The sequence below is a fragment of the Equus quagga genome, chromosome 5 (genome assembly GCF_021613505.1).
Source record: "Equus quagga isolate Etosha38 chromosome 5, UCLA_HA_Equagga_1.0, whole genome shotgun sequence".
Taxonomy (NCBI): domain Eukaryota; kingdom Metazoa; phylum Chordata; class Mammalia; order Perissodactyla; family Equidae; genus Equus; species Equus quagga.
The window spans coordinates 56,990,873-57,018,384 of record NC_060271.1 but is presented as its reverse complement, the minus strand read 5'-3'; the positions used below and the strand labels follow the sequence as shown (position 1 = coordinate 57,018,384).

Genomic DNA, 27,512 nt, shown 5'->3' with positions numbered 1-27,512 from the left:
AGCATATATTCCCGTTAATTTACTTGAGTTGTTCTTTCAAACTCTTTGTTTAAACAAGATAACAAAAGAATCGTAGGGTTTAGTTTATTATTATTATTTTACCTTTGCACAAAGGGAAGATGAGAGAAGTGTTCATAACCCTCTTCTGCCTTAGAAGACTCAGAAATATGTATGCCTTTCAGAAAACAGATCTCAAAACAGAACATTACCAGAGCCACACGTTTATAAGCAAGACCAGTGAGGATCACCACTTTCATGGAAGCTACAGTTATGTCCGCAAGCCATAGCAATAATCTCTGAAATTCAGAGGTTTTATGACACCTGCATTAGAAAGAATATTGACCAGCATAGCCAATGATGGAGAAGAACATTTCTTTGTGTTTTCCATTTGTTTTGTTTGTTTCTGTTAGGGAAAGAGGGGTACATTGTCTTCTTAACGAGCTGAGATTTCTCTCCCCAGCAGTTAGAAGGGTCTATTCTTTCTTTCTTTTTTTTTTTTTTTTTGAGGAAGATTAGCACTGAGCTAACATCTGCTGCCAATCCTCCTCTTTTTGCTGAGGAAGACTGGCTCTGAGCTAACATCCATGCCCATCTTCCTCTACTTTATATGTGGGACGCCCACCACAGCATGGCTTGCCAAGCGGTGCCATGTCCGCATCCGGGATCTAAACCAGCAAACCCCAGGCCGTTGAAGCGGAACATGCAAACTTAACCACTGTGCCACCTGGCTGGCCCCTCTGTAGTACATTTTGACACTGGCAAAGTTTCATTCTTTTTTTCAAAAATTTCGTGAATATTCTTAAATATTTTCTGTCCCAAATTAATATCAGAATCAGTTTTAAAATTCCTTGAAAAGTCATTTTGCAATTTTAATAAGCATTGTGCTGACTTTATAGATTAATTTGCCTGCAGTTGAACCTTTAGCAACCCTGAATCTGCTTGTCAAGGATCATGATTTGCCTTTTCATTTACTCACATATTCCTGTATGTCCCTCAGTAAAGTGGTGTAGTTTTCTTTTTTAATACATTGCACGTTTGTTCTTTGGTTTAGTACTCAGTATTTCATAGTGTTAAAGCTATTTACATTTTCTAATACATTTAAAAATAGTTTTCTTTAAATCTGTCCATTTTGGTAAACTCTTATTCATGCTAATAATTTGATTCCTTTGGGTAGATAATCATATCATTTGAAATAATGAGAGTTTACAAATTTTACTTTTCATTTCATTATTTTATTTTGATTGTTTTTATTGAATTGGCTAAAAAAAACTCTGTGTTTTTATTAGTCTGCTCCAGCTGCCATAACAAAAGACCACAGACCAGGTAGCTTAAACATCAACAAAATTATTTTCTCACAGTTTGGAGTCTGGAAGTCCAAGATGAAGGTGAAAGTGAGACTGGTTTCTGGTGAGAATTCTCTCTTGAGATTTCGGGCAGTGCCTTCTCCCTTGTCCTCATGTGGCCTTTTCTCTGTGCGTGTGCAGACAAAGAGGGCTTGCTGGTGTCTCTTCCTCCTCTTATAAGAACACCTGTCCTATTGGGTTAGGGCCCCATCTTTATGCCTCATTTAACCCTGATTACCTCCTGAAAGGCCCTGACTCTAGATACTGTCAGGTTGGGGCTCAGAGCTTTGACAAATGAATTCGGGGAGCACACAATTCAGTCCACAATAAAGTTGTTAAATGCAGACTTTTTCTTTTTTTTCCTTTTTCCTATTTCTAAATTAGCATTAAAAATAATATTTTTATTTTTTATCCTGAATATCTGAGAAATAATGTGCAAAGGAAAAAAGATGCAAAGGAAACGTGAAATAAATTTGATACCAATCAGAGTTATCATAGATTTGTTTGTGGTAGACACAGACCAGATGTTCAAAAAGTACTTGTTGATTGTCACTTAACAGAACTGCCACAAACCTTTGCTGTTATGTGTGTGTTGTGTCTAAAATGTCCATTAGTAGTTGTGTTTAATACCATATAGATAAATGGTTTGTGTTCAAAAAGCATTCGTTCATTTTTTCCTCTCATTCAGTAAAGACTTGCTGTTAGGTAGTGGGTGTATTTTAAAACAAAGACATAATCTCTGCTGATGTTTAAAGACCTTGGGTTATTCTCATGAACCAAAGTGATAAATACTGTAACAAATAGAAGTCTCTATTTCTTGCTGGCTCAAGGAAGTAGGCAAAATATTATGGCTAAAACTAGTTCATAATTCCCACTCTGTTATGAATTAGAAATTTTTTAGCAAAATGCCACCTTTTAAGTCATGAATAAACAGTCCATTTTGAGCAACTCCTACCCAAAATTATTCTTAAAAAGTTCACTCATTTAAAAAATTATATAAGACAACTTAGGTAAAGTATTAACATGTCTGAGGCAACTTATAAGCATCCAACAGCTGTTAGTTACCTGCTAATCCTTAAAAGAGCAAGATCAAAAATAAACATAATGAAAAAAATGGAAGGATATGTTTCACTTACGAAAAATATATTTCCACTTTTGCAAGAAATAGCTGACTTCATTCTTTCTCCTTTCTATCCCATATCCAAGCTCAAGGAGGCTCTTTTAAGAAAAAAATGACTTATCAGCTAAAATTTCACACTCTTAAAGACATGACTGGGCTCAGATACCCTTGGGTCCAAATTCCTGCTCTGCATCCTTGATGGCTTGGTGACCTTGGACAAGTTCCTTAATCTCTCCCAGCCTCAATTCTCCCATTCATAAAATTAAGATAATAATACATTTCTTTTGGGTTTTCCATGAGAATTACATGAAATAACCTGTGTGAAATGTCTAAAACAGATAAGAGCTGAGTAGATGGAGTCATTTTATTATTGCCGTTATTATTATTATTAAACATTATCATGTTTTCTTGAATACTGATTTAATTTGAAATATTTAACTTGTTGATATAAATAAATCTGGAGAAAGCTTTAAGAGTCTAATTTCCAACCACGATTTTTTTTTTTAAAAAAACCTTAATTGAACTTTTAAGTTTCATTTGATCTTATATCCAGGACTCCAAATTTTGTTCTCAGATGCACGAAGGACTTCAGAACATCCTTTGTTAAAATGGAAAATAACCTCTTTGGAAATAAGACTTCATCATGCAAGAATTTATAGATATATGTCCAGTTCTTTGATTTAAAAAAGGAAAAAAGCCTTTCTTGAGTTCAAAATGTTTCTCACACCACTAGGGAATAACAATTATGACTCTCTGCTTTTTATTTTTATTGCTAGGTTGAAAAAGATGATTGTCTACAATGCCTACACTAGGAGAATATTATTCTACAAATAAGGGCCCAGCATGACATTTATGAGAAAAGCAGGGTCCTCCTGTGCAAAGCTGATTGGTACTCTGCCAATGGGCTCCGGGGCGTTGCACATAAAGGTCCCTTCTGGACTGGGCCGATCAGACGCAGGGAGGAGAGTTGCCTCTGCCTGCGGAACTTGGAAAAATGCTGTATTCCTGTCCTGGCGGCACTCATCTGTGGCCAGTAAAGAGAAAGCGGACTTTGAAAATGAAACATCTTCTTCCCCTCTTCTCTTCCATCCTGGCCATCTATTGCTTCTGCATGTTACAGATCCCCTCTTCAGGTAAGGGGACCTCTTCATCAGACCCCAGTTGGTCTGAGCTCTAAGAAGGACTGAGACAGCCCTTGGTCCTTCAGGGTGGTTCAGGGGCAGGCAAATGTTATTCCCTCACTTACCCCATTTCCACCCTCTCATCTGTCTCCAACCTTTAAGAGATAGTGGACAGAGCCGGGTGCCGCAGCCTTTTATCAGAGGAGGGGACATCCCCCATGGAACTGTCTTTAAACAGCTCCTGCCCTAGGACTGTCCAGAGGATGCCATGCTGAAACTGTGAGGAATATGAGTTCGGGAATGACTCCAAATTAAACATTTGTTCTTCTGGAGTTCTGAAGAGATGAGAACAAGGACGATAAAATTTAGTTTACAGACCCAAAGACTGAGGAGTGAGGGATAGTTGGAGAGGGGCGGCTCCTGAGGATTTTTTCTCTGGGGCTCCTGGGAGGCAGGATCTCAGCGCAGCAGAGACACCGAGTCTTCCCGGGCTGCGGCGCTGTCCGAGGTGCTGACCGGACGCGGACGTCGCTTGGCCAATGTCCGAGAACCAAGCGTTTACAGGGAATCAGGGGTGAGTCATGGGGTTAGCAGCCAGAATCTGCTTCCCTTCACCAGCTAACGTGCCATATGATGCAGGGAAGGATGTGGTGCCCGAATAGCTACGGTTGGAAACACGGATTATTTTAAAATTTTGGATTTTTCCATTAGAATTTTGATTTAGGGGAGTAGAAACTATATTCAAACAGAAAATATATTTCAAATGGTATACTTCTTTTGCCACCCTGCAGTGTGATCACAAAACCTAGTTATTGCAAAGAACTGTGGAGACCATCTAGTCATCTACTTGAACCTCTCACGGAGAGCAGGGATCTCCTCTGTGATTTCCCTATTTGATTACTTTCAGTGACATGCAACTCACTACCAGACTAAGACAGCCTGTAGCTGCCTCCTCTGGGCCTCAATAGAATCTTGTTTATATTACACTTTTGGAAACTTGTTATTATCTTTTACTTATCTGTCTATATATTTGTATCCATCTCCCTCTTTTTCCTGTTTGATTTTATGTTCTCTGAGGGTAGGCCCCTGATGGTCTTTCTGAAGGTATTGTTAACACAGACCCTCTTAAAAGGATTGGTTTAAATTACTTTGCATTTTTTGAATGGCTCAAATCATCAAAAACTTGTTTACACTAAGCTGAAACCTGATCACATGTAACTTCTATCCGATAACCCTAGCTCTGCCCTTTGGGGATATAAGATTAATATCTCTTACAAAAGTTCTCAAAATATTTAAAGGCAGTTAACATACACTTCGTAATATTTCTCTTTGCCAATGAAAACTGTGCTTGGTTCCTCTAACTTTACCACATATCTTATCATTTTAAATGGCGTTATTACCTTTCAATGTTTGGACACTGTTATTTGAATACAAGACAAGATTACGTTAGCTTTTTCTTGGCTCATAGAAGATTGCAGGGAGCAAAATATCACTCACTATATATATGTATATATATATGCCAGATATTCCGTGTCCCACATTTTAAAAATCTTTCGTTTTATATTCATCCCATTTAGTTTCATCTTGTTAGTTCTGCCCTATCCGATTGATTCTTTCAACTGCAGTAATAGCTACTCCTCCAAGTGTTCTCTCATATGCAAATGAGGTAAAGACTTCATTTAGGTCAGACACAAGTTGACTGGCGCAGCATCCAGCTGCATGCTGGTAGCAACCTTCCCCACAGCCCTCCCCCTGAAGAGTCTGATGAAGCAGAGAGACAAGAATCCACATTTTGTAAAAGTTCTGAGGGTGATTCTGATGCACGTACTTTGTTGAACACCATTTCCTGATGTTCCATCCCCATAAATTCCTTCAAAATACAAATCAAGTTTTTACCTAGGTATTTTTTCCCTCTTTCCTGAGTTGATAACTCTTGTATTGTTATCTCCTGGTAAATAAAAAAACATGCCATTCTAAATTAATGTTAGTACAAATCTCAGGTTTGCTAGTGGTAGGTAGAAGTTTGTTTTCCTTGTAAATTCTTTTAACAACATTGTATGAATAGAATCTCTGTATGTTTTTCATGGTAAAGATTTAAAAGGCAATGCTATGACCTCTTTTCTCCTAATTGATATTTTTATGATTTCTCACAATAGGATTTCCCCAACCCTTAGCTGATCCTCCGGATGGCTTGGATATTGTGTGGCTTAAGGTATGCTGTTGTTCGGTAATGTGAGATTTTTATTTAGTCTTGGTCTTGAAAATATCATGTGGATAATGTTAAAACTATTTTAAGATAAGATTCTTGGCTGCAGCAGGAACTCACTGTTGCCACTTTCATGGCCTCATTTAAGGCATCCTGGGAGTTTTGCTGAAATTCACTGCTATTGTGTGAGAAGATAATGCAAGGTTCATAAACGGGACAATTTTAGAATTCTATTTGTGTTGTAATAGAATTCTGTTGACTAAGAATTTATACTTATCTTTGATTCATTTCCTTCATTTTTTTAGCGGCTGCCATATTGGACAACTCTTTCTAGGCAATCTAAGGTAAAAAAAAAAACATTCCTATGATAATTCTTCTGGTTATAACAATGCACACATTTACGCCATAGTTGATGTTTGTAATAAGCATGCTCTTTTGCAACCTACAGGCGTGTGTATGTATAAGTGTGTGTGTAAGAGTATAGTTTTAAGAAATAAGTGAAACTCTTAAATATAAATTACCATAAAATATTGTAGTTCATATGTATTCCTAAAATTATCATAATTTTATATACATATATAATTACATTAACTGTATATGTTATGACGTATCATAACATACATTACAAACTGATATACCATGATATAACAATTCTCCAACACAATAGATCTCACATAAAGGACCTAATCGTAATTATAGCAACCACAACAGAAATATTTCAATGGATGCAGAGTGATGTTGATTCAATCAAAAGTGCAAGGGGATGGTATCAGAGTAGAGTCCATGATTCTTATCATAGACTGTATGTTTTCACCTTGAGTCACATCTCTTCCTCCCTCCCCTGCCTCACCCCGCAGCACACCATGCTCCAGCCACATTGAACTTCTACTATTCCCCAAACGCAGCAGGCACTATACCCACAGGCTTTTCCTTAGTCAAAAATGCCTTTACCTCCTTCACAGGCTGTGGTTAACAGCACAGACTCTAAAACTAATTGGTTTGAAACTCAGATCTACCTAACCTTGGAAAGTTTCTTAATGTCTCTATGTCTCAGTTTCCCCATCTCTAATAGGCAATAGTGGTGGTACTAGCCTCATAATGTTATTGTGAGTATTGGTTCCTTTAATATTTGTGAAGTGTTTTCAACAGTGTCTAGAACATGGTAAATAACAGCACTTAAGTGCAAGCTGTTACCATTGTCTCTTGATGCAACTAATTTTCACCTTTCAAGACTCAAACATCACTTTCTCTCTTAAACTTCATAAACATATTAGCCTATTTCTTCTTATTTTCAGTTTACAATTATGCATGTGTTTGAAAGCAATTGTCATCTCTCATCTTTACAACTAATCTTTATAGCCTTGGTACCTGGAGCAAAAATTCAGGACAAGAACTCAGTTCTCCATCTCCTTACCACTGCCTCCTCACCCCACTCTGGAGGGGCTTCCCTATCCCTCACATGAGGACTGCGGGAGCATCCTCTACATAAGCAGAGGAAGTAGAAGTGTGACTGTCACATGCGCTACATGCAGTATTAAGTTGGGTTATGGGGTTCCCCAAGTGCAATGGTCCACTTGGAATGAATTTCCCTCCACCTTCTCCATTTTCCCAAACTGATCCTGTTCATTGTTTCCAGTTGCAGAAGGCTAAGGAGTTGCTCAGTGAACAAAATTACCAATATTGTAAAGCTATTAACAGAGAGACTGTGGCTCCTCCTGGTCTTGCTGCTGCCTTCATATGTGACCTCCCCCATGTCACTTCCTCTCTTGGGGCTTTGGGTCCCTCAGTTATCCGGTGTCTGGATGAGTGATCTGGGCTCTAAGTCCACTTGCAGTTCTGGTCTCCAGAGGAGTCCAGCTCTCTGTCTCCAGAGGACTTTCATCTTGAGGCAGCTCAGAAAGCAGTCACGTTCTGCAAATAATGGCACCTGCAGAAACTCTTGGTGTTTTGTGTTTCTGGTCTTGATGTGGGATCAGAAGAAGTTTAGATGGGAAAAAGGGCAATAGATTCTTATGAACACAACCCTATTATTCATCCATGTGAAAAAAGATATTTATTGAGAGCATCCATGTGCCAGAAGTTAGAGATACAGCAGTGAAACACCTGCTCTCATAGAACTTATATTCTAGTTGGAGAAATAAATAATAAACAAGATAGATAAGTAAAATTTAAAATATGCTTTTTCTCTAAAAAGAAAAAAGCAAGGAAAGTCCATATGAAATGTTGAGAGTGATGTTTAGCACCTGAAAAAGCATCTTCAAATTCCTTGGTATTTTTTGGCCTAAAAAGTAGTGATATAAAGTTGATGAACATGGTACAAAAAACAATTGTCTGCTCAATAAGTGTCCAAAACACACACACACACACACACACACTCTCACTACACTGTGAACAGATGCTGACAAGGAGACCAGGAGCTGTAAAAAGGGTAAATACTTTCTGCAGATTTAGAAGCGGTGATCATAAGGAAATAGTTAATTTCTGCAGAGCCTCTGCTATTAGTAACGTTGGTTAATTCTAGTGTGTATCTGTGTGTGTGTGCCCATACGTGTGTGTGTGCATATATGTTCATTGGCTGCTTTCACCGCAGAAGCTATCCACAAACTATGCGGGAAGATGTAATTGTATTCACAGCAACAAAATTAGCAGTGTTATTAACAACTTTCATTTTCTGTCTTGATTGAAGTCTGAGCTGCTTCGAGAACGTTTAAATGTGAATGGGGTGCGGCTGATCACTGTAGCCAGAGCAGCATATTTAAAAGATCATTCACAGTAATCATCTCCAGCAATTTGATATAACATACAGCCATGGAAACCTGTGCCGTTGTTTTCTGAGATGCCTTCTTCAGAGCCTGTGCAGCTCTTCCTGGGCTGTCATCCACGCAAACGAGGGCACGGCGGTGCTCTGACAAGGATGCGGAAAGGAAGAGCGGGGCTTTCTGCAAGGAGAGTGAGGATTCGTGAGGAGACTTTTTTGGGGAAAAAAGTTTGGTCAATTTGAACCACCTCTAAAAAAACTGAATTCTAGGGTATACCCAGCAGCAAATTAAAAATTGCAATCATTATTTTATTCCACCTCAGAGTTGGATAGTTATCTGGGAATTGATTGGGGTGTTGCTTTGCTGAATCGTAGAGCACGTTTCTCTCCTGAAGATCAAAAAGGTGAAGTGAGATTAAATTTTAAAATAATGATGTATTGCTGGCAACTTTCTTTTTTTATTGGGCACTGCATTGACTATAGTCTTATTCAGTTTGTGTATGGATTTCTCTTTAGATTGGCAATTTATTTCATAATATTCAGGTAAATCTGGTAAGGTCCCTGGTGTGACTTACACTGAAACCTTGTCAGTTGCCTGCCTCACTAAGATTCCATGTAGCTTTTCTCACAATTCTCTTTCCAGGGTGATCAAGATGTACGCAAAAGGGTGAGTGCCACCCAGCCCAGTAACTAAAGCATGCGACTTCCACGCTCGCGGCAAGTGACACTTAGTACTAAAATCAACTTCCTTTTCTCCTATAGTTTTTATTTCACTACTCCAGAACTCAGGAGCCGACACATCCAGTTAAAACTGGGGTCAGTATTTTATCGTAATCATCTTTCTGTAAAGTCACTCCCCTCCGCATGCCTTTTATCTCTTCCTAATTAATACGTGCAGATAGCAGAACAGCAGGGCCTCCAGACACTGGCTAATGGCTTCGTCAGTGCTCAATTCCTGGGCTGCAGGGTGGGGGTGCTGGGAGGCTGACAGATCTGAAAAGTTAGAGAATAAATTATAGAAAAAAAATGAGAAATAACTTTTTGGAGCCGGCCCTGTGGCTGAGTGGTTAAGTTCACGCACTCCGCTTCAGTGGCCCAGGGTTCCATGTGTTCATATCCTGGGTGTGGACATGGCACCACTCAACAAGCCATGCTGAGGCGGTGTCCCACATAGCACAACCAGAATGACCTACGACTAGATTATACAACTATGTACTGGGGGGGCTTGGGGGAGAAGAAAAATAAAAGCGGGGAAGATTGGCAACAGGTGTTAGATCAGGGCCAATCTTTAAAAAAAAAAAAGCCAGAATGCTGAGGCTGAGCTCATCTTAAAAAATAAGTAAGAAATAACTTTTTATTATGCACTTAAAGAGATGTACAAGAAGAACCTGGTAAATATTGAGCTCTGTTTATGTTGTTCCATGTCACCTTCCATTTTTCAAATTTTGGAAAGTGTCAAGCAGCATTTCCCCCACAGTGGTCAGGGGTGTGCACCTTCCGTAACTGCCATGCTGTGGACGTGCTATGGGAATGAGAGGCATCGCCTCTAACTTTCTTATTATAAACTTGAGTCACCCTTGGGAGCAGGTCGTATAAGACACTTTCTGCAGGGTATGATTTGAGGAATATTGGGAAGGTCATGGAATATAATTTTTAATTCAGGCGCCCAGTCCCAGCAACTGAAATTCTTCCATTAGAAAGTCACTTATTTATGCAATCAAGGCTTTCCAATCTTCAGGAAGATCCTTAAAAGAACAAAGACTCAGCAAAATATTTTTTCCTTAAGAGGCAAAGACTCATCAGTGGTATAGGGTTAGGAATGGGGATCAGGTAAGGACGAGGATATTGTCAAGAAGGGCCATGGGCGCTGCAAAGGGAGCAAGGACAATGGAAGGGGAAAGCTAAGCTCTGTCTGTGACACAAATTACCCTTTACTCTGAGTCAGAGTACTCAGGGAGGAGTCAGAAAGACTAGATAAGATACAGGTGTGTATGTCTGTGTGCGTGCGGGCACTCACAGACAAGAACAGGGAAATGAAATGCACCAGGGAGAAGGTTATGGATGCTGCCCTTCCACCTCACCCGTCAGGTGAGGAGAGCACACCTGCGAGAAAGGATCTGCCTGGAGATGCTTCTCTGGGACAATGCACTCCACACCAGAAGGATGGCATGCTTGGGGTTCATCCAGATAAAAGTCTGATTTACTCTAAGGGAATATTTTTAAGTGTTGTGTTGGAATTGAAACCTGCTATCAAGGCAAGCGATTCTTTATTGAAAACATAAAACTTCAAGCTTAGGCTCAGAAATGGATTTTGCTCTGAAAATTAAACCCATTTGTAAGGGAGTGAGTGGAGAGGACTGTGCATAGCCCTGGGCTGTGTCCCAGTGCTGTGTCTGACCTCATGGCGCCTCTCTGTTGCAGTTTCCTCCCGTGCACCCTTTAATGCGTCTGGCTGCAAAGCTCGCCGATAGAAGGATGAAAAGATTCCTGCAGCGCGTATGTGCTTTTTTCTTCCACCATATTTTTGTGCCACTAAAAGCTCATGTAACCATGGTAAATGTGTGTCATTGCCTTGGGGCTCGCTTGCATTCTCTCCTTGACTCTAAGTCTCCACCTTGGGAGGGAGCTCTGGCCCTTTGACCTTGCACAAGTCCTTTAACCTTCCCGCGCCTCAGTCTCTCCACTGTAACCCCGCATGGTGGCTTCAGGGCTGAGGGAGGGCCTGTGGCTCAAGGTAGTGACATCCTCTCTTTTGCTCTCTTCAGCTACATGTTTCATTTTGGTTTTTGTGTTGTTTTTTGACTTTCCCTGGCCCTTCCTCTGCCTCTTGACATGAACATTTGCCTTGGTGATATTCTCTGCTTCCCATTGCCCCATCTGACCTTTTGTCTATATCTCAGAGCTTTGTTGCTTTATAAATTTTTTTAAGTTTATAAATTACTAGTTTCAGTAATAGCTGAATCTGTTAAAATGTCAATCAAAGTTTTGTTGCATGGTAGCAAAAAAAGAAATTTTTTTGGACACTGAGCCAAAGTAGGATGACCATCTCATCCCAGTTTGCCCAGGATTTTCCTAGTTTTTGCTCTGAAAATGCCAAGACCCCCAGGAAACTGCTCAGTTCCTGGACAATCCCTTGGTCATCGTAAGCATGGGCAGTAGTATGTTTGATCCGTTGCTCCCCGCAGCCTTCCAGGTTGAGTTTGACTCCATTGTTAGGCCAGACCCACAGGCAAAGACAATCTGAAGAAGCTGAAATGGCGTATGCTGGAACACTTGCTAAAACCGGGGGTTAATTTCAAGTTGAGGGTGTTGGGAAGAGTGAGCAAACTTAACATTGTCCTGGACACAAATGGTAACTCAATCAAGAAAACACGCTAGCCTGTCCAGGCAGGAAATTATTACTGGCTACATGGTTAGCCCTTCCCATGAGCTGCTTTTTTGCACTTAACTTCTGGCTACCTTGGAACAGAACCAGGGAGTTGCAGGATCACACAGAACAACTGTGAGCCTTGGGGACATGGTTCCCGTTATATTAACCTCTGCCTCATTCCCTCCCAGGACTCGGGGGCTGCGGCAGTGGACTTTACCAGGAAGGTATGTAAACCCCGTGGAGAACACAACCCCCAAAGAAAGATAGATTCGAGAAGGACAGGGAAGGGCATGGAGCTGGGCCGCCTTGCAGCCCCTTTAGATCACTTCTGGAAAGAACTGTCTCATGATATGCCCCTGAGATCTTCTCTGAGGCTGAGCATTTAATTTGGGTTTCCCTGGGCTTATCCTGAGGCAGAAAGGAATCATGGGGCACGGCCTCTGGCTGTTTAAATTCATCTCCAGTCTCACAAATGAGCCGCCTGGGGCCATCTGCTCCTGAGGATTTGCTTTCTCTGGCTCGGGGGTCCACAGGCCAGTTGTACAAACTTGGGGAGACATACTGCAAGTGGCATGAAGCCCGTATACCAGTGCATCTCCAGGTGGACTGTGCACCGTAAACACCCGGGGACCTTGTGAAAATTCAGATGGTTGGGCCCCAGCTGGAGATTCAGTAGGGGCCTGAGAATTTGCATCTCTAACAAGTTCCCAGGTGGTGTTGATGCTTTTGGTGTGGGGACCTCATTGTGAAAACCGCTGCCATAGGCATCTCTTAACGATATTTGGCACAACATTTGGCACAACGTGGTTGCAGGATGGTTTGTGTTTTTATGTTTCAGGATCACGCTGCCACCTTGGGACGAGCATTCTTCCTTTTCAGGGTATAACACATTTCCTCTTTTCTGTTTTTAACCCCGATTCCCCCCTGCCACCCAATTATGGATTTCCTGCAGAATGAGCCCAGCCAGTGCCCTATGGCAAACTGGTGAATAATTGTAAGGACTCTCTCACCCTTTGCTTAGGGGATGACTCTCAAAGTCTCCGCCTAGAAGCTTGATGCTTGTAAAGGAAAGGGCATCCAGAAGGACAAGGGCTGAGAGAACTAGGGCTCTGGGAGCCCAGGGGTGGGGGGCGGGAGTTCTGCTGATGGACAGACATGGGGACCAATCAGAGTTGTAGTCCGTGTTCCTGAGCATAAAGGTCCAGGATACTTGGCCCCAAAACACACTGGAAATAGCAGTGTAGGTACCATCCTCTGCTCCTTCCCAGAGGACTTGGAGCCTCTTGCAAAGGTCACGGAGTCAGAGAGCTAAAAGTTTGTGATCTGCCACTCACTAGCTAAGCTTCACCTGCTAGGTCCTCAGCGTCTGCCTTGGAAAGATGTGTAAATCAGACTACTGGACTCGTGCCCCTCAGACTGCCTTCTGTGGGTCCTTGGTGCTGAGAGATGCTCTATAGAGATCAAACAAGATTGGAAAACACTGCACCCAACGTTCTCGAAGGTTTACAGGGCACAGCAGCAGGTCTTGCAGGAAACAACCTGTTTAACACGACTTAATCATGTGTTTCTCAAACTTTCACCACAGAACTGCTTCCCACCCCACCACGTGCACCATTTTAATTTGCATGACCGTGATTAGTTGTTCTTCGGAAAGTGCTTTGAAAAACAGTGGGTGTCCATGATGTCTTTGGGTGAGAAGTCCTGTGACAAATGGTTTGAAGATCATCCTGACACCTAAACAGAGGCTAAGGGCTGGAGCGGTGGGGTGGGGGCAGTGATGGGGCATAGGAACAGCAAGGGTCCTGGAGCCCTGCCACAGGGGACCAACAGACTAGAATGGGGCTGGAACTTGACAGGAGAGCCCCAAGGAGGCTGCTGACATCCCAGTTAGGAGAACAAGGCCTTACGGCCCAGGAGAGAAAGAATCTGAAGCCAAGAAATAAGTTCCAGGTAGTTTTGTCTCAGTACCTGTAAGCTGCTCCTTTTTTTTCAGCCAAGGAATGGAAGAAGCATTGAAGATAATGCCGGGTAGGATAGTCCAAGGTCAGGCTCATTGCGGCTCTTCTCCTCCAAGCAGTGTCATGTGTCCGACTAGGGGGAAGGAGAGGCAGCCAGAGAGGTGATAGTCCAAAGAAACGGAGGCCATGTGGAACCTCTGAGGACCCCCTGCCCCTTCTTTTCCTGTTCTCAGCACCACAGGGACCCTCCCTGCAGCCTGGCAGAAGCAGGCTATCCAGGCAAACAACACAGCCTTTGCTTCTGTGCCGGCTATTTGCAGGTGTGCTGTCTCAGCAGCTGAGGGGATGAGAGCTCCATGCAGCCCAGCTGGTCCCCAGGACTTCTCACCTGACCCTTCTGAGGAGGGAAGAAAACGCCCCTGCATGCTTGGGGTGGGGAGCTCCCAACAGTGGCAACATTTCAGAGTGTGGCTGGGCAAGCCTAGCCCCTCCATTCAATGGTGCTCTGAGACCCAGAGTTTGAATCTGGGGAGATTCCTTGGCCTTCGGGCCCATGGAAGCAGAAGTCCATGCACCGGGGCAGCTCCGGGCCTCCTCTGTCTCCCGTGATGACCAGGCCCAGGGACAGGAGGCTGCTGTCCTGCAGATGAGTCACAGCCCCCCTCCTGGAGCCGGACCCTGACCTGCTGGCAGCGCCCAGGGCCCAGGCAGGCCAAGGTGCCTGAGAAAGCGGTCCAGATGCTGGGAAACAGAGCCACTCAGGAGAAAACAAGGCGAAGAGGCTCCCCGAGGCCACAGCACTCACGCAGACCTAATGGCCTAATTAGTTACAGCGAAGACAAATAAGTACCCATTACGGGCATTTATGACATGTCAAATTGAGGCATAATTTTAAAATATGTTATATAATAACAGCCCATGGGCCTCGTCTCGATTCTGAGAACAATTTGATCTGAGCTGTACATTTGTCTTCTCTTTTTCAGAATTCAGTGGCAAAGGAAAGCTGGATCAGATGAGGCAACAGAGCAATTATTTTGAACAAATGTCAAATTTTTCTTTCTGTGAACAATATTTAAAGATGATTCTCTCACTCTGTGCTCACTAGAATATTCAGTTGTGTAAAAAATAAAGCAGCGTTGACACAACATTTTCATTTCTTAATGGAAGTCTTGGGGGAGGGATCAGGGATATTTTTAAATAATGGGATATGTATTTTTCACACACGCTGGTTTGGGGTATTGTTTTAGCGTGCCCCAATGATCTTAGTATGGAGAATTGAGATCGTGGGCTGGGGATAGACTGGCTGACTTCAAACGCTGACTCCTCCACTTTTCAGCTGGGGGACCTTGGCCTGGTCACTGCCCATCTCTGTGCCTCAGTCTCCTCCACAGTAAAATGGGGTTGGTAACAACAGGACCTTCACATAATTTTTGCGATGACTGAGCAGATGACTATGGAAAGGGCTTACTGTGGTGGTACAGCGAGCGCTCAATGAGTGTTGGCTCTAATTAGACTTCAAAGAGGATTTTCATCACACAAACAGCACCAAAGGGACTCGCCCTAAGGAGGGCTGCTTCCATATTGCGACCAGGGCCTTGAGGTCCAGCATTAACACATAACAATTCCAGACTCCTCCAGAAGCACGAGGCTCAGCCCTTTCCCTTCTCAGGCTCCTCCTCTGTAAAGAGTATCTGACTCGCAGGCCTCCCAAGATCACCTGAAGGAGCAGACGGTGACGCAGAAGACGGGCAGCAATGTGGGGAGGGAGTCTATGACACACGCGATGACCCTAAACTGCACTGGACCTTCCTTCTTTTAAGCTTCTCAAGCTTTGCATCAAATTCCAGTCATCCTTTTAAAATGTAATTTAGACATCACACTTTAGGATTAGTTTTTATTTTAGCATTTATAAGCTTTTGCAATGTCTCAAGTCTATTTTCTCAAATAGAGTATTTTACGACGGTAGATCTTGCCACGCAGAGATGAGCTGAGCAAACCTAACTCCACGTGACGTGTTGCTGAGTGCAGGGTGCTGTTGCAGGGGTCAAGGGCTGGCCTGAGGCCGTGCAGTAGGTAGGGAGCGGGGCGGGTTTGGCCTCCAGGTGATTCCATGCCCTGCCAGCACAGGCAGCGCCGACTCAGCCCCACACATCCCAGAGAAGGTGGGGGGAGCACAGCATTAGTATGAGACGCTGCCAAGGCAAGTCTTCAAGGCAAGTCTCAAGATTTTGCGGTGACCAAGGTTGGCTGTTTCTACCCCAAATCATGCCCAGAATCCTCTTTGCCAGGCCAGTGATGATAAATTCCGCCCCAGTGGAGGATCATACCCTTGGCACCGGGCCTGCCTGGCAGATGATGGTTAAGGGGGTGAGGGGTGGGTGGAGAGGACCACTGCTTCTAAGGAATGCTATTTGAGCTAAAAACTCTTCCTTTGCTAAGCCAGACTCCGATGATGGGGAGGTGGAGATAGACTTTGCAATCTCAGACATCACTTCACCCCCTTTCCCCACAGCAGTGCCCAGTGATGCACAATAAATCCAGAGAAGAAACTGGACTATAATTCACAGCTTCTGCCCTGTGAGAAGGCGTCCTCCCTGCATGTAGTGCTGGGCTGTTTTTAGCCTGGTTTCCCATGAAAAGGAGCCTCTGAGGTCACACTACCTGGGTGTCCCTTCACATAAGTTTGAGTTTTAGGCCAAATATCAGCCACTGGATGGGGAAGGCCCCGCCTTCTTAGCACTGATGGTCACTTTATGGGGAGAGGCCACAGCTCAACCCAATGCACAGGGTCACTGACAGCCTCAACGAGATCAGGGACATGTCCAGCCAGCACAGAATTGTGAAAGGGACCCTTAGAACCCTGGAGTGGGCATGGGCCTCATTGATCATTCAGCCCCACCTTCTCATGTGCTGCTGAGGAAAGCAGCCCAGAAAGGCCAAGTGACTTGCCCAAGGCCACACAGCTACTGGCAGCATGTCCAGGATGGAGCTCAGGCTTTTCAGTTAAAAGCCTAATTGCTTTCTTCCCTCTGATGTTACTCTCCTGCATTAGTTTTCTAGGGCTACCATAAAAAATTTTCCCAAGCTTCGTGACTTCAAACAACAGAGATTTATTCTCTTACAGTTCTGGAGGCCAACAGTCCCACATAATGGTATCACTAGGGCCATGCTCTTTCTGAAGGCTTTAGTGAGAATCCTTCCTTGCCTCTTCTAGACTCTGGTGGCTCTCAGAGTCCCTCTTGGCTTCTGACAGCATCACTCAAATGTTTCCTCCATCTTCACAGGCCTAGTTCCCTGTGTCTCTGTGTCTCCTCCTTTTCTCTTCTCTTACAAAGATACATGTCTCCGGATTTAAGGTCCACTCTAATCTAGGATGATATCTTAATCTAGGATGATTAAGGAGGAAAAACTTAATTATCTCTGCAAAGACCCTTTTCCCAAACGAGGTCACATTCACAGATTCCAAGGTTAGGACATGGACACATCTTTTGGGGGCCACATTCAAAGACGGGGTTCCATGGCCTGTCATTGCTCTGCGGAGCTCAGAGCCCTCTCGCTGACCCTGTTCCAGATGCCTCTCTGCAAGCCCTCACATCCTGGCTTCCCCTCTACCTTTTCAAATAGGTCTGCATGAATCTCACTGTACAAACAATCATTCATTGACTCATTTGACTCTTGAATGCCTGCCATCTGCCAAGCCCTATTGGGATAATAGAGCTACATAAGACATATTGGCTCTTAACCAGGCCAATCTTGAAGAAAGTGCAAGAGTTTTTCATGGGTGAGTTGTGTTCTTTCTCTTCATTTATCCTCAGAATCATGGACTCTTAGAGTGAGGAGAAACCTTCAAGGGCTTTGCAAGTCCAAACCCACGGCCAGTGCCGCTGGGGCTCACCAGTTCTGATGGGAGGTTATCCATACTCTATTCAAACACTTCCGGGGCATGAAGCTCACTGCTTCATGAGGCGTCCACTTTGTTCTTGGACAACTAAAAGCAACGGACTGTTCCCAGAAACTGATATGACCTATAGTATCTACTTTTCTTTTTTTTTGGTTTGTGTTTTTTTTTTGTTGTTGAGGAAGATTAGCCCTCAGCTAACTACTGCCAGTCTTCCTCTTTTTGCTGAGGAAGCCTGGCTCTGAGCTAACATCCGTGCCCATCTTCCTCTACTCTATATGCGGGACGCCTACCACAGTATCTACTTTTCTTATTTCCCCAAGACCCCCTCTCGTTCCAGTACTAGGATTGGCCTAGAACCAGCCTTAACACGAGTTTTCAGATTCAGCTCCTTTGGAGGCAGTTTTCACCCTCTTCAAATCTCCCCTTAGATTCAGGATCCCTTTTGAGAACAGCTCAAACAGAATGAACAGAAAAATATTCATATGAATGCAGCTAACACACTGCTTTTCGGGAACTGTGTGGCACAGCGAACAAGGACAGGCCTTTTGTTCCCATCCCTGCTCTGTGGCTCACTCTGTATGTGATGCGACCTTAGGCCAGAGGCTCACAGCAGAGGGAGTAAGACCACAGGACCTGGAGTCAGAATGATGAGGTCTGAACCCCGGCGTGAGACCTTGATCAAGTTGTTTACCTTCCTTTCCAGCCTGCCCCTCACTCAACTTCTCCATCTTTGAAACAGTGCTAACAATAATACCCAATCCACAGGCTTGTTGTGAGGGTTAATAACAGTTAACATGCAGTGTTTGCTGTGTGTCATCTAAATGAGATACTGCACACAAACGGCTTTGAATAGTGACTGGCTCATTGATAAATGTTAGCTATATGTAATAATTAATGTCTAGAGCAGCTTTGTCCAATACAACTTCCTGTGATACTGGAAATATTCTCTAACTGCACTGTCCAATATTGTAGCACTAGACACATACGGCTATTAAGCCCTTGAAATGTAGCTTGTATGACTGGAGAATGGAATTTTTAACTTTTTAAATTAAAAAAAATAAACTTTTTGTTTTAGAATAGGTTTAGACTTACAGAAAAATCGTGAAGATAGTACAGCGAGTTATAATATACCCCATACAAAGTTTCCCTTATAATTAACATCCTACACTAGTATGATAGATTTGTCATCATTAATGAATATTGATAGATTATTACTAACTAAAGTCCATAATTTATTCTAACTTCTTTACATTTTACCTAATGTCCTTTTTCTGGTCCAGGATCCCATCCAGGACACCACATTACATTTTTTCATCATATCTCCTTCGGATTCTCTTGGTTGTGACAGTCTCTCAGACCCTTGTTTTTGATGACCTTGAAGTTTTGAGGAGGACTGGTCAGTTATTTTGTAGGATGACCCTCTCCTGGGTTTTTTCTTATGTTTTTCTTGTGTTAGACCAGGGTTATTGGTTTTCAGGAGGAAGACCACAGAGGTGAAGTGCCATTCTGATGACATCATATCAAGGGCGTGTACTATCCATGTGACATGTCACTGTTTTTGGCCCTGATCACCTCACTGAAGTCATTTGTCAGGTGTCTCCACTGTGAAGTGACCTTTTATCCCCCTTTCCATCCTGTACTCTTTGGAAGGAAGTCGCTGGGTAACCCGTACTTCAGGAGTTATACGTTCCACCTCCTTGTGGGTGCAGTACCTACACAAATTATCTGGGATTTTGCAGAGGAGATTTCTCTATTTTCCCTCATCTATTTGTCTATTCACTCATGTATTTATGTCAGTGTGGACTTATGGATTTATTTTATACCTTGGGTTATAATCCAGTGCTATGTTATTTATTTTGTTGCTCAAAATATTCCAACTTTGGCCATTGGAAGCTCTTTCACTTGGTTCCTGTGTCCCTTTGACATACCTCCATCATTGCGGGTTTGATTTTTTTTTTTTTTAGCACTTCCTTGCTTTCTGACACTACAGGATACTCCAGACTCATCTTGTATATTTCCTGCCTCAGTGCTAGAACCAGGAGTTTCTCCAAGGAACCCTGGCTTCTTTTGTTGGAGGATCGTATTAGAACTCAAGATCTGGGGGCTAGGTGTGCTCATTGCTACTAGGTGTCATTGCTTCTAGGTTCTCTCAGTTGATAACTTTATTTAACTTTAATTCATTTAAACTTAGATAGCCACATATGGCTAATAGCTAACCGTGTTGGATAGCAAAGGCCTTGAGTAACTACTTTGTGCCGGGCACTGTGCTATGCACGCATGAACACTGTGCTTTATCTCACTTAATTCTCACCTCAGACCTTTACGGTATTTGTCATGCAGTCGGACTTGGAATGAAATCCACAGTGTTATATCATATAGGCTGGGAAACAAACTGTAATGGGCAAATGTATCACTCAAGTGTTGCAGGAGAAGGATGGCCCCCAAGTCTTCAATCACCTCATGGTGTGCCCCGGCCAGGTGCTGATGCTCACACAGGGGCCTGTGCTTTTCTGAGAGACACTATCCTGCAACCCCTCTCCATGGAGTTCTTCCCTTCTTAAGAGACAGGTGTGAGAACAATCAACCTTGTCAGTGGACAGACAGACAACTCGGGTGTTAGGCAGTGTGCGTAAATAGACCGGCTATTTACAGAAATTGGGAAAGCAAGAGTCTCAGCATCTGGAAACCTGGGAGCCCTTGAGTATCTCAGTTTGACTGCATCCCCTCCCATCAGAAAAGAATCCAGGTAGCTTATAATCCAGGTCACTCAGACTGAACTCCTGGGGTTACTTTTGGATAATTTTAGTACATTTAAAAACTTGATTTAATATTATATATATAAAATAAATATTAGTATTACTTCACTTTAATATTTTATGATTTAGCTCATTGCTAAATTTAGTATTGTCATCTCTGCTTTACAGGTAAATAAACTGAGGATGAGAGACTGTGTAACTTGTAAGGACATCCAGATAGGAAAACCCTGGTATATTCTTCTAGTCCGTGAGCTTTGAACCATCTTAATAGATTTAACCTCCCTTTCCTCACTGCTTTCTCACTACTGCAGTGAGAATTATGATCTACTCACAGAGTTGTGGTGATGATTAAATAGGATAATGCATGTAAAATACGTAAAATGGTGCTTGGCCCACGGTAAGCAAGCATCCAGGAAACTTTGGCTATTCCTTATTATTTTGCCTTTCGCCATGCTCTGTAACTAGCATGCCCTCGCATGTAGTACAGACTCAGTGAATACGTCTAGGATGAATGAATATTGAATGAAGGTAAGGCGTTCCTGCACAAGGAGACTTCACGGTGAAGATAGGCAGCAGCAAAAGGAGAAACATTTTTTTCTTTTTCGTTTTTTTTTCTCTTAACAATTTAAAGGAGCAACAGAATAAGAACAGAATTTCCATTCATTGCAAAGAATGTTCTAGTTGCTGTATGTAAAGTTGTATATTTAAATATATTAGACGTGGCTCTAGCAGTTTGGTCTGTGGCAATGAAAGAAGTAGGTCATGGAACTGAGGGGGGATCTGTCAGGAACTGTGAAGGGTCTGAGGTTTTACTCTACTTGCAAGCTGACAAAACAGTCTAATGGTTTTATGGATGCTGATAGAAGGCTCAGGACTACTGGATCAGAGACAAAAACCTTTTTTACTGACAGCACAGCAAGCAGCGTGATGTTCTGTGGCTCAGTTCTCTTTGCCCCAAAGCCCGTGGGGGTGACATGGATGAACTCGGATAGATGCCTGCACATACAGAAGGTTGCATTACAGAAGAAGAAGCCTGAGCTGTGGAAACCAGAATATTTTCTAATAGGCAGTAAGTATGCCTTGCCCTTTGCTCCTGCGTAGACACCATCTCAATTTTCCAAGGCATCTATCCTCTGTACGAACAACCTTGAAAAGACAGGAACAAACGACAGTCAGTGTCTCTGCTCCCAAGAGGTACAGAAATGCCAGAAACCCAGGGAGAATTGTCTCCCAACGGTAACAACCTTGTATTAATCAGTATTCTTTCCATTACAAGTGATGGAAATTCAGCCCAAACTGATGTAAGCAAAACAAGGAAACGGACAGACTTCTATGGTTGGGAAGATAGTAAGATAGTTTCTAGATTCAAAGGATTAGGTTAAGAACTGGAACTGGAAATCAAAGCTGCCAGGGATCTCTGCCTCTCCATCATTCTCTCCTATCATAGACAGCCTTATCTGCATGGCATCCCAGTTTCGCAAACCTAGTAGAAAAAGAAACTTATTTTCTGCCAGTATCCATATGACCAGTTCAATCCCAGGAAGTTACTATAATTGTCTCAATTTGGATCACCCTCCAAAGTGGACATCACCCTCTTGGACCAATTACTGGGTCCAATTACAGGGGATTGGGTAGAGTTCCTTCTTTTGCTATTCCCTGGAAGACTTTGTGAAAGATGGACATTATTTCTTTCTTATATATTTGATAATACACCTGAGAATCCATTTGATCCTAAACCTTTCTTTAGGGAAAGGTTTTTAATTAAATATTCTATTAAAAAAAAAATAGGGGGCCGGCCCTGTGGCTGAGTGGTTAAAGTTCCACGCACTCCACTTTGGCAGCCCAGGTTCCCAGGTTGAGATCCTGGGTGCAGACCTGCTGCACTCATCAGCCATGCTGTGTAGACATCACACATACAAAATAGAGGAAAGATGGGCACAAATGTTAGCTCAGGCTGATCTTCCTCAAGCAAAAAAGAGGAAGATTGGCAACGCATGTTAGCTCAGGGCGAACCTTCCTCACCAAACAAACAAACCAAAAAAATAGTGCAGGACTATGCAGGCTATGTATTAGTTTTGGTAATTTGGATATTTCCAGAAAATTTATCTAAATTTTCAAATTCATTGGCTTAAAGTTGTTTCTACTATCTTCTTATGATCTTTTAAAATACCATTTAGATCTACAATGATATGACATTTTTTATTCCTGACATTGAACGTTTTTGCTTTCCTTTTTATTATTGATTAGTCTCACCAAGGTTCATCAATTTTATCATTCTTTTCAAAGAACCAACTTTTGTTTTTTTAAAATCCTATTGTATATTTGTTTTGATCCTGTTGTGTCTTTACTTTCTATCTCTGCTTATATCTTTATTATTTCATTTTTCTACTTTCTTTGGGTTTACTTTGCTGTCCTTTATTAGCATATTGATTTTTCAGACTTAACTCCTTCATTCATACTTCATTTCTTCATAATATGAGTATTCCTTCTAAGCATGGCTTTGGGGTTGCATCCCACACATCTTTATATGCCATATTTTTATGATAATTCTGCTAAAATATTTTTCAATTTCCATTGCAATTTCTTTTTTGACCAATGGATTATTTAAAAGTATGTTTTATAATACGCAACTATATGGGGATTTTCTAGTTATCTTTTTATGATTGATTTCTAGCTTAATTGCACTGTGGTCAGAGAAAATACCTCTTTTGGACTGATCAAGTATTTTTTACTATTATATTTTCCCTTTCTTAGTTTAGTAGGGGTTTATTACTTTACTATTCTTTCAGTGTTTAGCTCAGAGATTATAACGTAAATTATTGACTTACCAAAGTCCAATGATACTTAGTACTTTTACCCTCTTCCAATACAATGCAGTAACTTTAGAACACTTTAAACCCACTTCTCCTCCTCTTGACTTTTATACCATTTTTATCATGTATTTTAATTCTATTAACATTTAAACCCAACACTTCATTATTATTATTGTGTACAGTTAATATTCATTTGTATTTCCCACATATGTAACCTTTTCATTATTCTTTATTCCTTCCTACATTACTAAGCTTCCAACTGAGATTTTTCTGTCTACTTGAAACACCTTTTGATTTTTTTTTAAGTATAGATCTGCTGATGAAGGTTTATTTACATTTTGTTTGTCTGAAAATATCTTTATTTCCCCCTCTATCTTGAGTGATATTTTTACTAGGTATAAAATTCTAGGTTGGATATTATTTTCTTTCATTGCTTTGAATGCCTTCCATTATTTCAAATGAGAAGTCAGCTTCCAAATTGCTGTTCCTTTAAAGGAAATCTGCTTTTTCTCTAGTTGCTTTGAAGATTTTCTCTGTGCTTTGGTTTTCAGTTTTTCTTCTGTGGCTAATCTGCCTAAGTGCAGCTTTCTTTGTGTTTACTCTGCCTGGAGTTTATAGGGTACCTTATATCTATTGCCTGATATCTTTCGTCAGCTTTTGAAAATACGCAGACATCTCTTCAAATACTGATACTGGCACATACTTTCTCTCTCTTTTTTCTCTAATCACATTTATATTAGTTCTTCTCACTGTAATCCATATACCTCCCGTATTGTTTTCTCTCTCTGGTATTCATTATGGCTATTTTCTTTTGATCTATCTTCTAGTTCACTAGATTTCTATTCAGCTCTATCTCTTATGTTATTGAAGTCACCTGCTGAGTTTTAAATTTTGGTTATTATAAGTTTTAGTTCCAGAATTTCTATTTGCTAATTTTGTATTTTATAGCTTTCTGATGAATTCTCAATCTTGTCTTTTTTCTCCTTTAACATGGTAATAAGTCTGTTTCTGATAACAAAGTTATCTAGATCCCCTTTATGTCTGTTCCATTGTCTTTTATTTTTCTTGGTTTTCACTTGTCATTCACTCCTGCTCATAGAACATAGCTCTTCAGGGTCCTGACTGAAATAGTTGAGAGTTTATCATGAGTTCCTCCATTGCACACCCTAGAATCCAGTTTTTCCCCTTAGTCCCAAGAGGATGGCAAAAATTGATGCCCAGTTTTTCAGTCTTACAACTGCCTTCCTGAAACCTGCAGACATCTCCAGAAGAAATGTACCAGTCCCAAAATCTTAGTTTACCTTTCTGGGTTTACATCTTAATCACATCTTGGTCCTATAAGTCTTCACTGCCATGTTATCCTTTCTGATACCTATTTACCAGAGAAAGTCTTACGAAGTCCATGAGGACACCATTACAAGAGTGTGCACGTGGTTTGCTAAAGTGAAAGAGTTAGAAAAAAAACAAGATTTTCATTAGTAAGAGAAGAGACAAATGAATACTGTAATATTCATACAAATGAAATTTATATAGCAGTGAAAAATGAATGAACCACTTGCATGAAGTTAGAAGAGTCTTAAAATCATGATGTTGAGTGAAACAAGCAAGATGCTTTTTATGGCAAGATAACATTTATATAATTTGAACTTGATGCTGAGAAAAAATACCAAATTTAGGTGAGCAGTGACTCCAGAGGGGAGGAAGGCTGACACACCACGAAGCTATAGCAGAGCTTCAACTGTATGGTAACGTTTACATTGGGTATTAATTGTGCAAAAAGTAATAATTTAAAAATGAAGAAAATAATTTATACATGAATTTATATGGAAGCGTGGAGAAAAAAGAAATTGTTTGTGCCCAGGAGAACCAAGGAGAGAAGTGGTTCTTGAGTTGTCCCTTAAAGGATCTGAAGGATTTTTATAGATGGTGATAGAAGAGAGCCACCCTGACAGAGAGAATAACACAAACAAAGGTAGGAAGGCAGGAAAATGCAGGGCATATGTGAGGGACTACAAGTAGCCTGGTCTGACCAGCGGGCAGAGTGCGTATCTGGGTGGCTTCTTCCTGCCTTCTTCCACTACAAACCTTCACTCCAACCCACAACACATACAGAACCAGGAAACGATATTTCTTCTCCCTGCTAGGCCAGTTGACACTTGTTGAAACTGCATGAAGCTAGATTCCAGGTCAACTTGGAGATGAGGCTAGGGCCGAGGTTGAGGCGCAGTGACAAGCCATAGTTGAGCTACATCAGCAGTGCACATGGCCTGGCAGCCAGGTTGCCTGGGTTCAAACTCCACCTTTGCCTCTTACTATTTGTATGATCCTGGCACGTTACTTCACCATTCTGTGCTTCAGTTTCCTCACTATTAATGTGAGCACAATAACAGAACGTGCCTTGTAAGGTTGTTCTGAATATTAAATGAATAAATTCTTGTAAAGAATTTACAATGGTACCTGATATCTCATAAGTGCTCTATCAATATTTGTGTTTATGTTCATTATTGTTATTACAGCATGAGCAAAGGATCTTCTACCTCAGGGACACTCTGAGACGTGTTGCCAGGGAAGGTGCCCTGCCTGGGCTCTGAAATCTCTCCCTCTCCTAGATCAAATTAGTGATTAGCCTCTGTGTACTCTGTTGGTTTCTCGTTTCTGAAATTTTTTAAATACGGTGGCTAAGAGCTGGGTTAAGGGCTGAGCTCTGTCATTGACTACTCCCTGTGTATAATACCTTCTTATAATCTTGAATGACTTACTTAACTTCTCTGAGCTTTAGTTTATTCACCTGTAAAATGGGGCAAATGATAGAATCTACCATATAAGAGTGTAATTATGATTAAACAAAAGAATGAACGTAACCTCTCAGTAAGTGTGGTGCAGACACAATTTATAAACACATATCCACATGCTAGTTACATCACAGATATCTTGTGAGTTTCCATTTACAGAGACCCGAAAGAGTTCTATTTCCTGAGTCTTTGGTCTTTCAGGCACTATAGTGGGGGCATTATATTAATCTTTACAGTCCTACAAAGTGGTGTATTAGAGTAACGCTGACTACTGCAACAGATAAATCTCAGAATCTCGGTGGCTTAACTCAATATAATTTTATTTCCGGCTGTCACATAGTCCACAGCAAGTGTTCTTAGTTGCTCAGGGTCCAAGTTCCTTCTACATTATAAACTCTAGTAGGATGAGCTGAAGGGACTCCAAGCCCTCTCCATTCAGTGAGTGGATGGGGAAAGATAGGCTGTCAGGAGGGAGAATTTTTAAGGCCAGGTCATTTCTTTTAGTAGAACTCGTGTGGTCATACAACCATGCCTGACTGGAAAGGAAGCTAGGAAATGTAGCCTACCTCTGTGGCCTGGAAGAAGGAGAGGCAGATTTGGTGAGTAGCTGGTCAGATTTCAAACCCAGTCCAACTGGGTCCAATGTCTATCATTACAGGCTGTCTCCTAGGGACATGGAATAGCCCTTAGCTGGGTGCAGGAGTGAGATGGGATGAGGGTACAGGGTTGAATTGTACATGAAGTTCCAAAGCTACGATCCCTGTCATCTCACCTTTTGACTCATTAGATAGAGATGATGTACCTAGTTCAAGAATAGAGTGAAGCAAGAGTTCACCATGGCCAAGCAATGCCAGGGCTGTGTCTGACTTGGGGCCAAGGAGAGATCTGGATAAGCTGTAGAATTGGGGAAGGTAAAGCAGGGACCTTCTCCTAGCTTTGCTTGGGGTTTCAGATTCTTTTTCTATTCAACATGTTAGTTATTTATCTTGTGTATCTCAATATCTGAAAGAAACAGTTATGACTGGCCTGAACCAACTTCTTCAGAGAGCTGGAAAAATTCCACTTCTGGACAATTTTGTTTTTTGCTCAATTCTCTGATCTCTTTGCTGACTCTTGGTATTTCAGTTTAATATTAAAACCATCAATTTGCCTCAAGAGATTAAGTCACAGTCAATAGAAATGCTGAAGAACAAGGCAGTAGGACTTATTTTATTTATATTCTTAGTCTTTGTCTTTCAGTTGTTAGTGAAATGGAACCTAGGGAACTGCTATAACACAGCAGAGCCCAGGAGAAGAGGCTTTCAGTGCCTGGGAGCTGTGAGGATGCTGGGACACTGGGCAGCTAGGTGGTAGACCACATGGCTGCAGACTTGG

General features: G+C 41.8%; 1 protein-coding gene across 1 annotated transcript; it reads left to right on the top strand.

Moving 5' to 3' along the window:
- Positions 1-3,520: 3,520 nt before the first annotated feature.
- Positions 3,521-13,950, top strand: NMS (neuromedin S). The gene is made up of 8 exons (XM_046661794.1): positions 3,521-3,596; positions 5,741-5,796; positions 9,192-9,215; positions 9,311-9,364; positions 10,970-11,044; positions 12,107-12,142; positions 12,757-12,798; positions 13,912-13,950. Exons 1-8 carry the CDS (start codon positions 3,521-3,523, stop codon positions 13,948-13,950), a joined length of 402 nt encoding a protein of 133 aa, XP_046517750.1.
- The last annotated feature ends 13,562 nt before the right edge of the window (positions 13,951-27,512 follow it).

Excerpts from the sequence above, each read along its gene's own strand:
- NMS (XM_046661794.1), top strand. The coding sequence starts at position 3,521 with ATGAAACATCTTCTTCCCCTCTTCTCTTCCATCCTGGCCATCTATTGC. Across the intron at positions 5,797-9,191 it reads TGGATATTGTGTGGCTTAAG|GGTGATCAAGATGTACGCAA; the intron begins GTATGCTGTTGT and ends TTCTCTTTCCAG. Across the intron at positions 11,045-12,106 it reads TGAAAAGATTCCTGCAGCGC|GACTCGGGGGCTGCGGCAGT; the intron begins GTATGTGCTTTT and ends ATTCCCTCCCAG.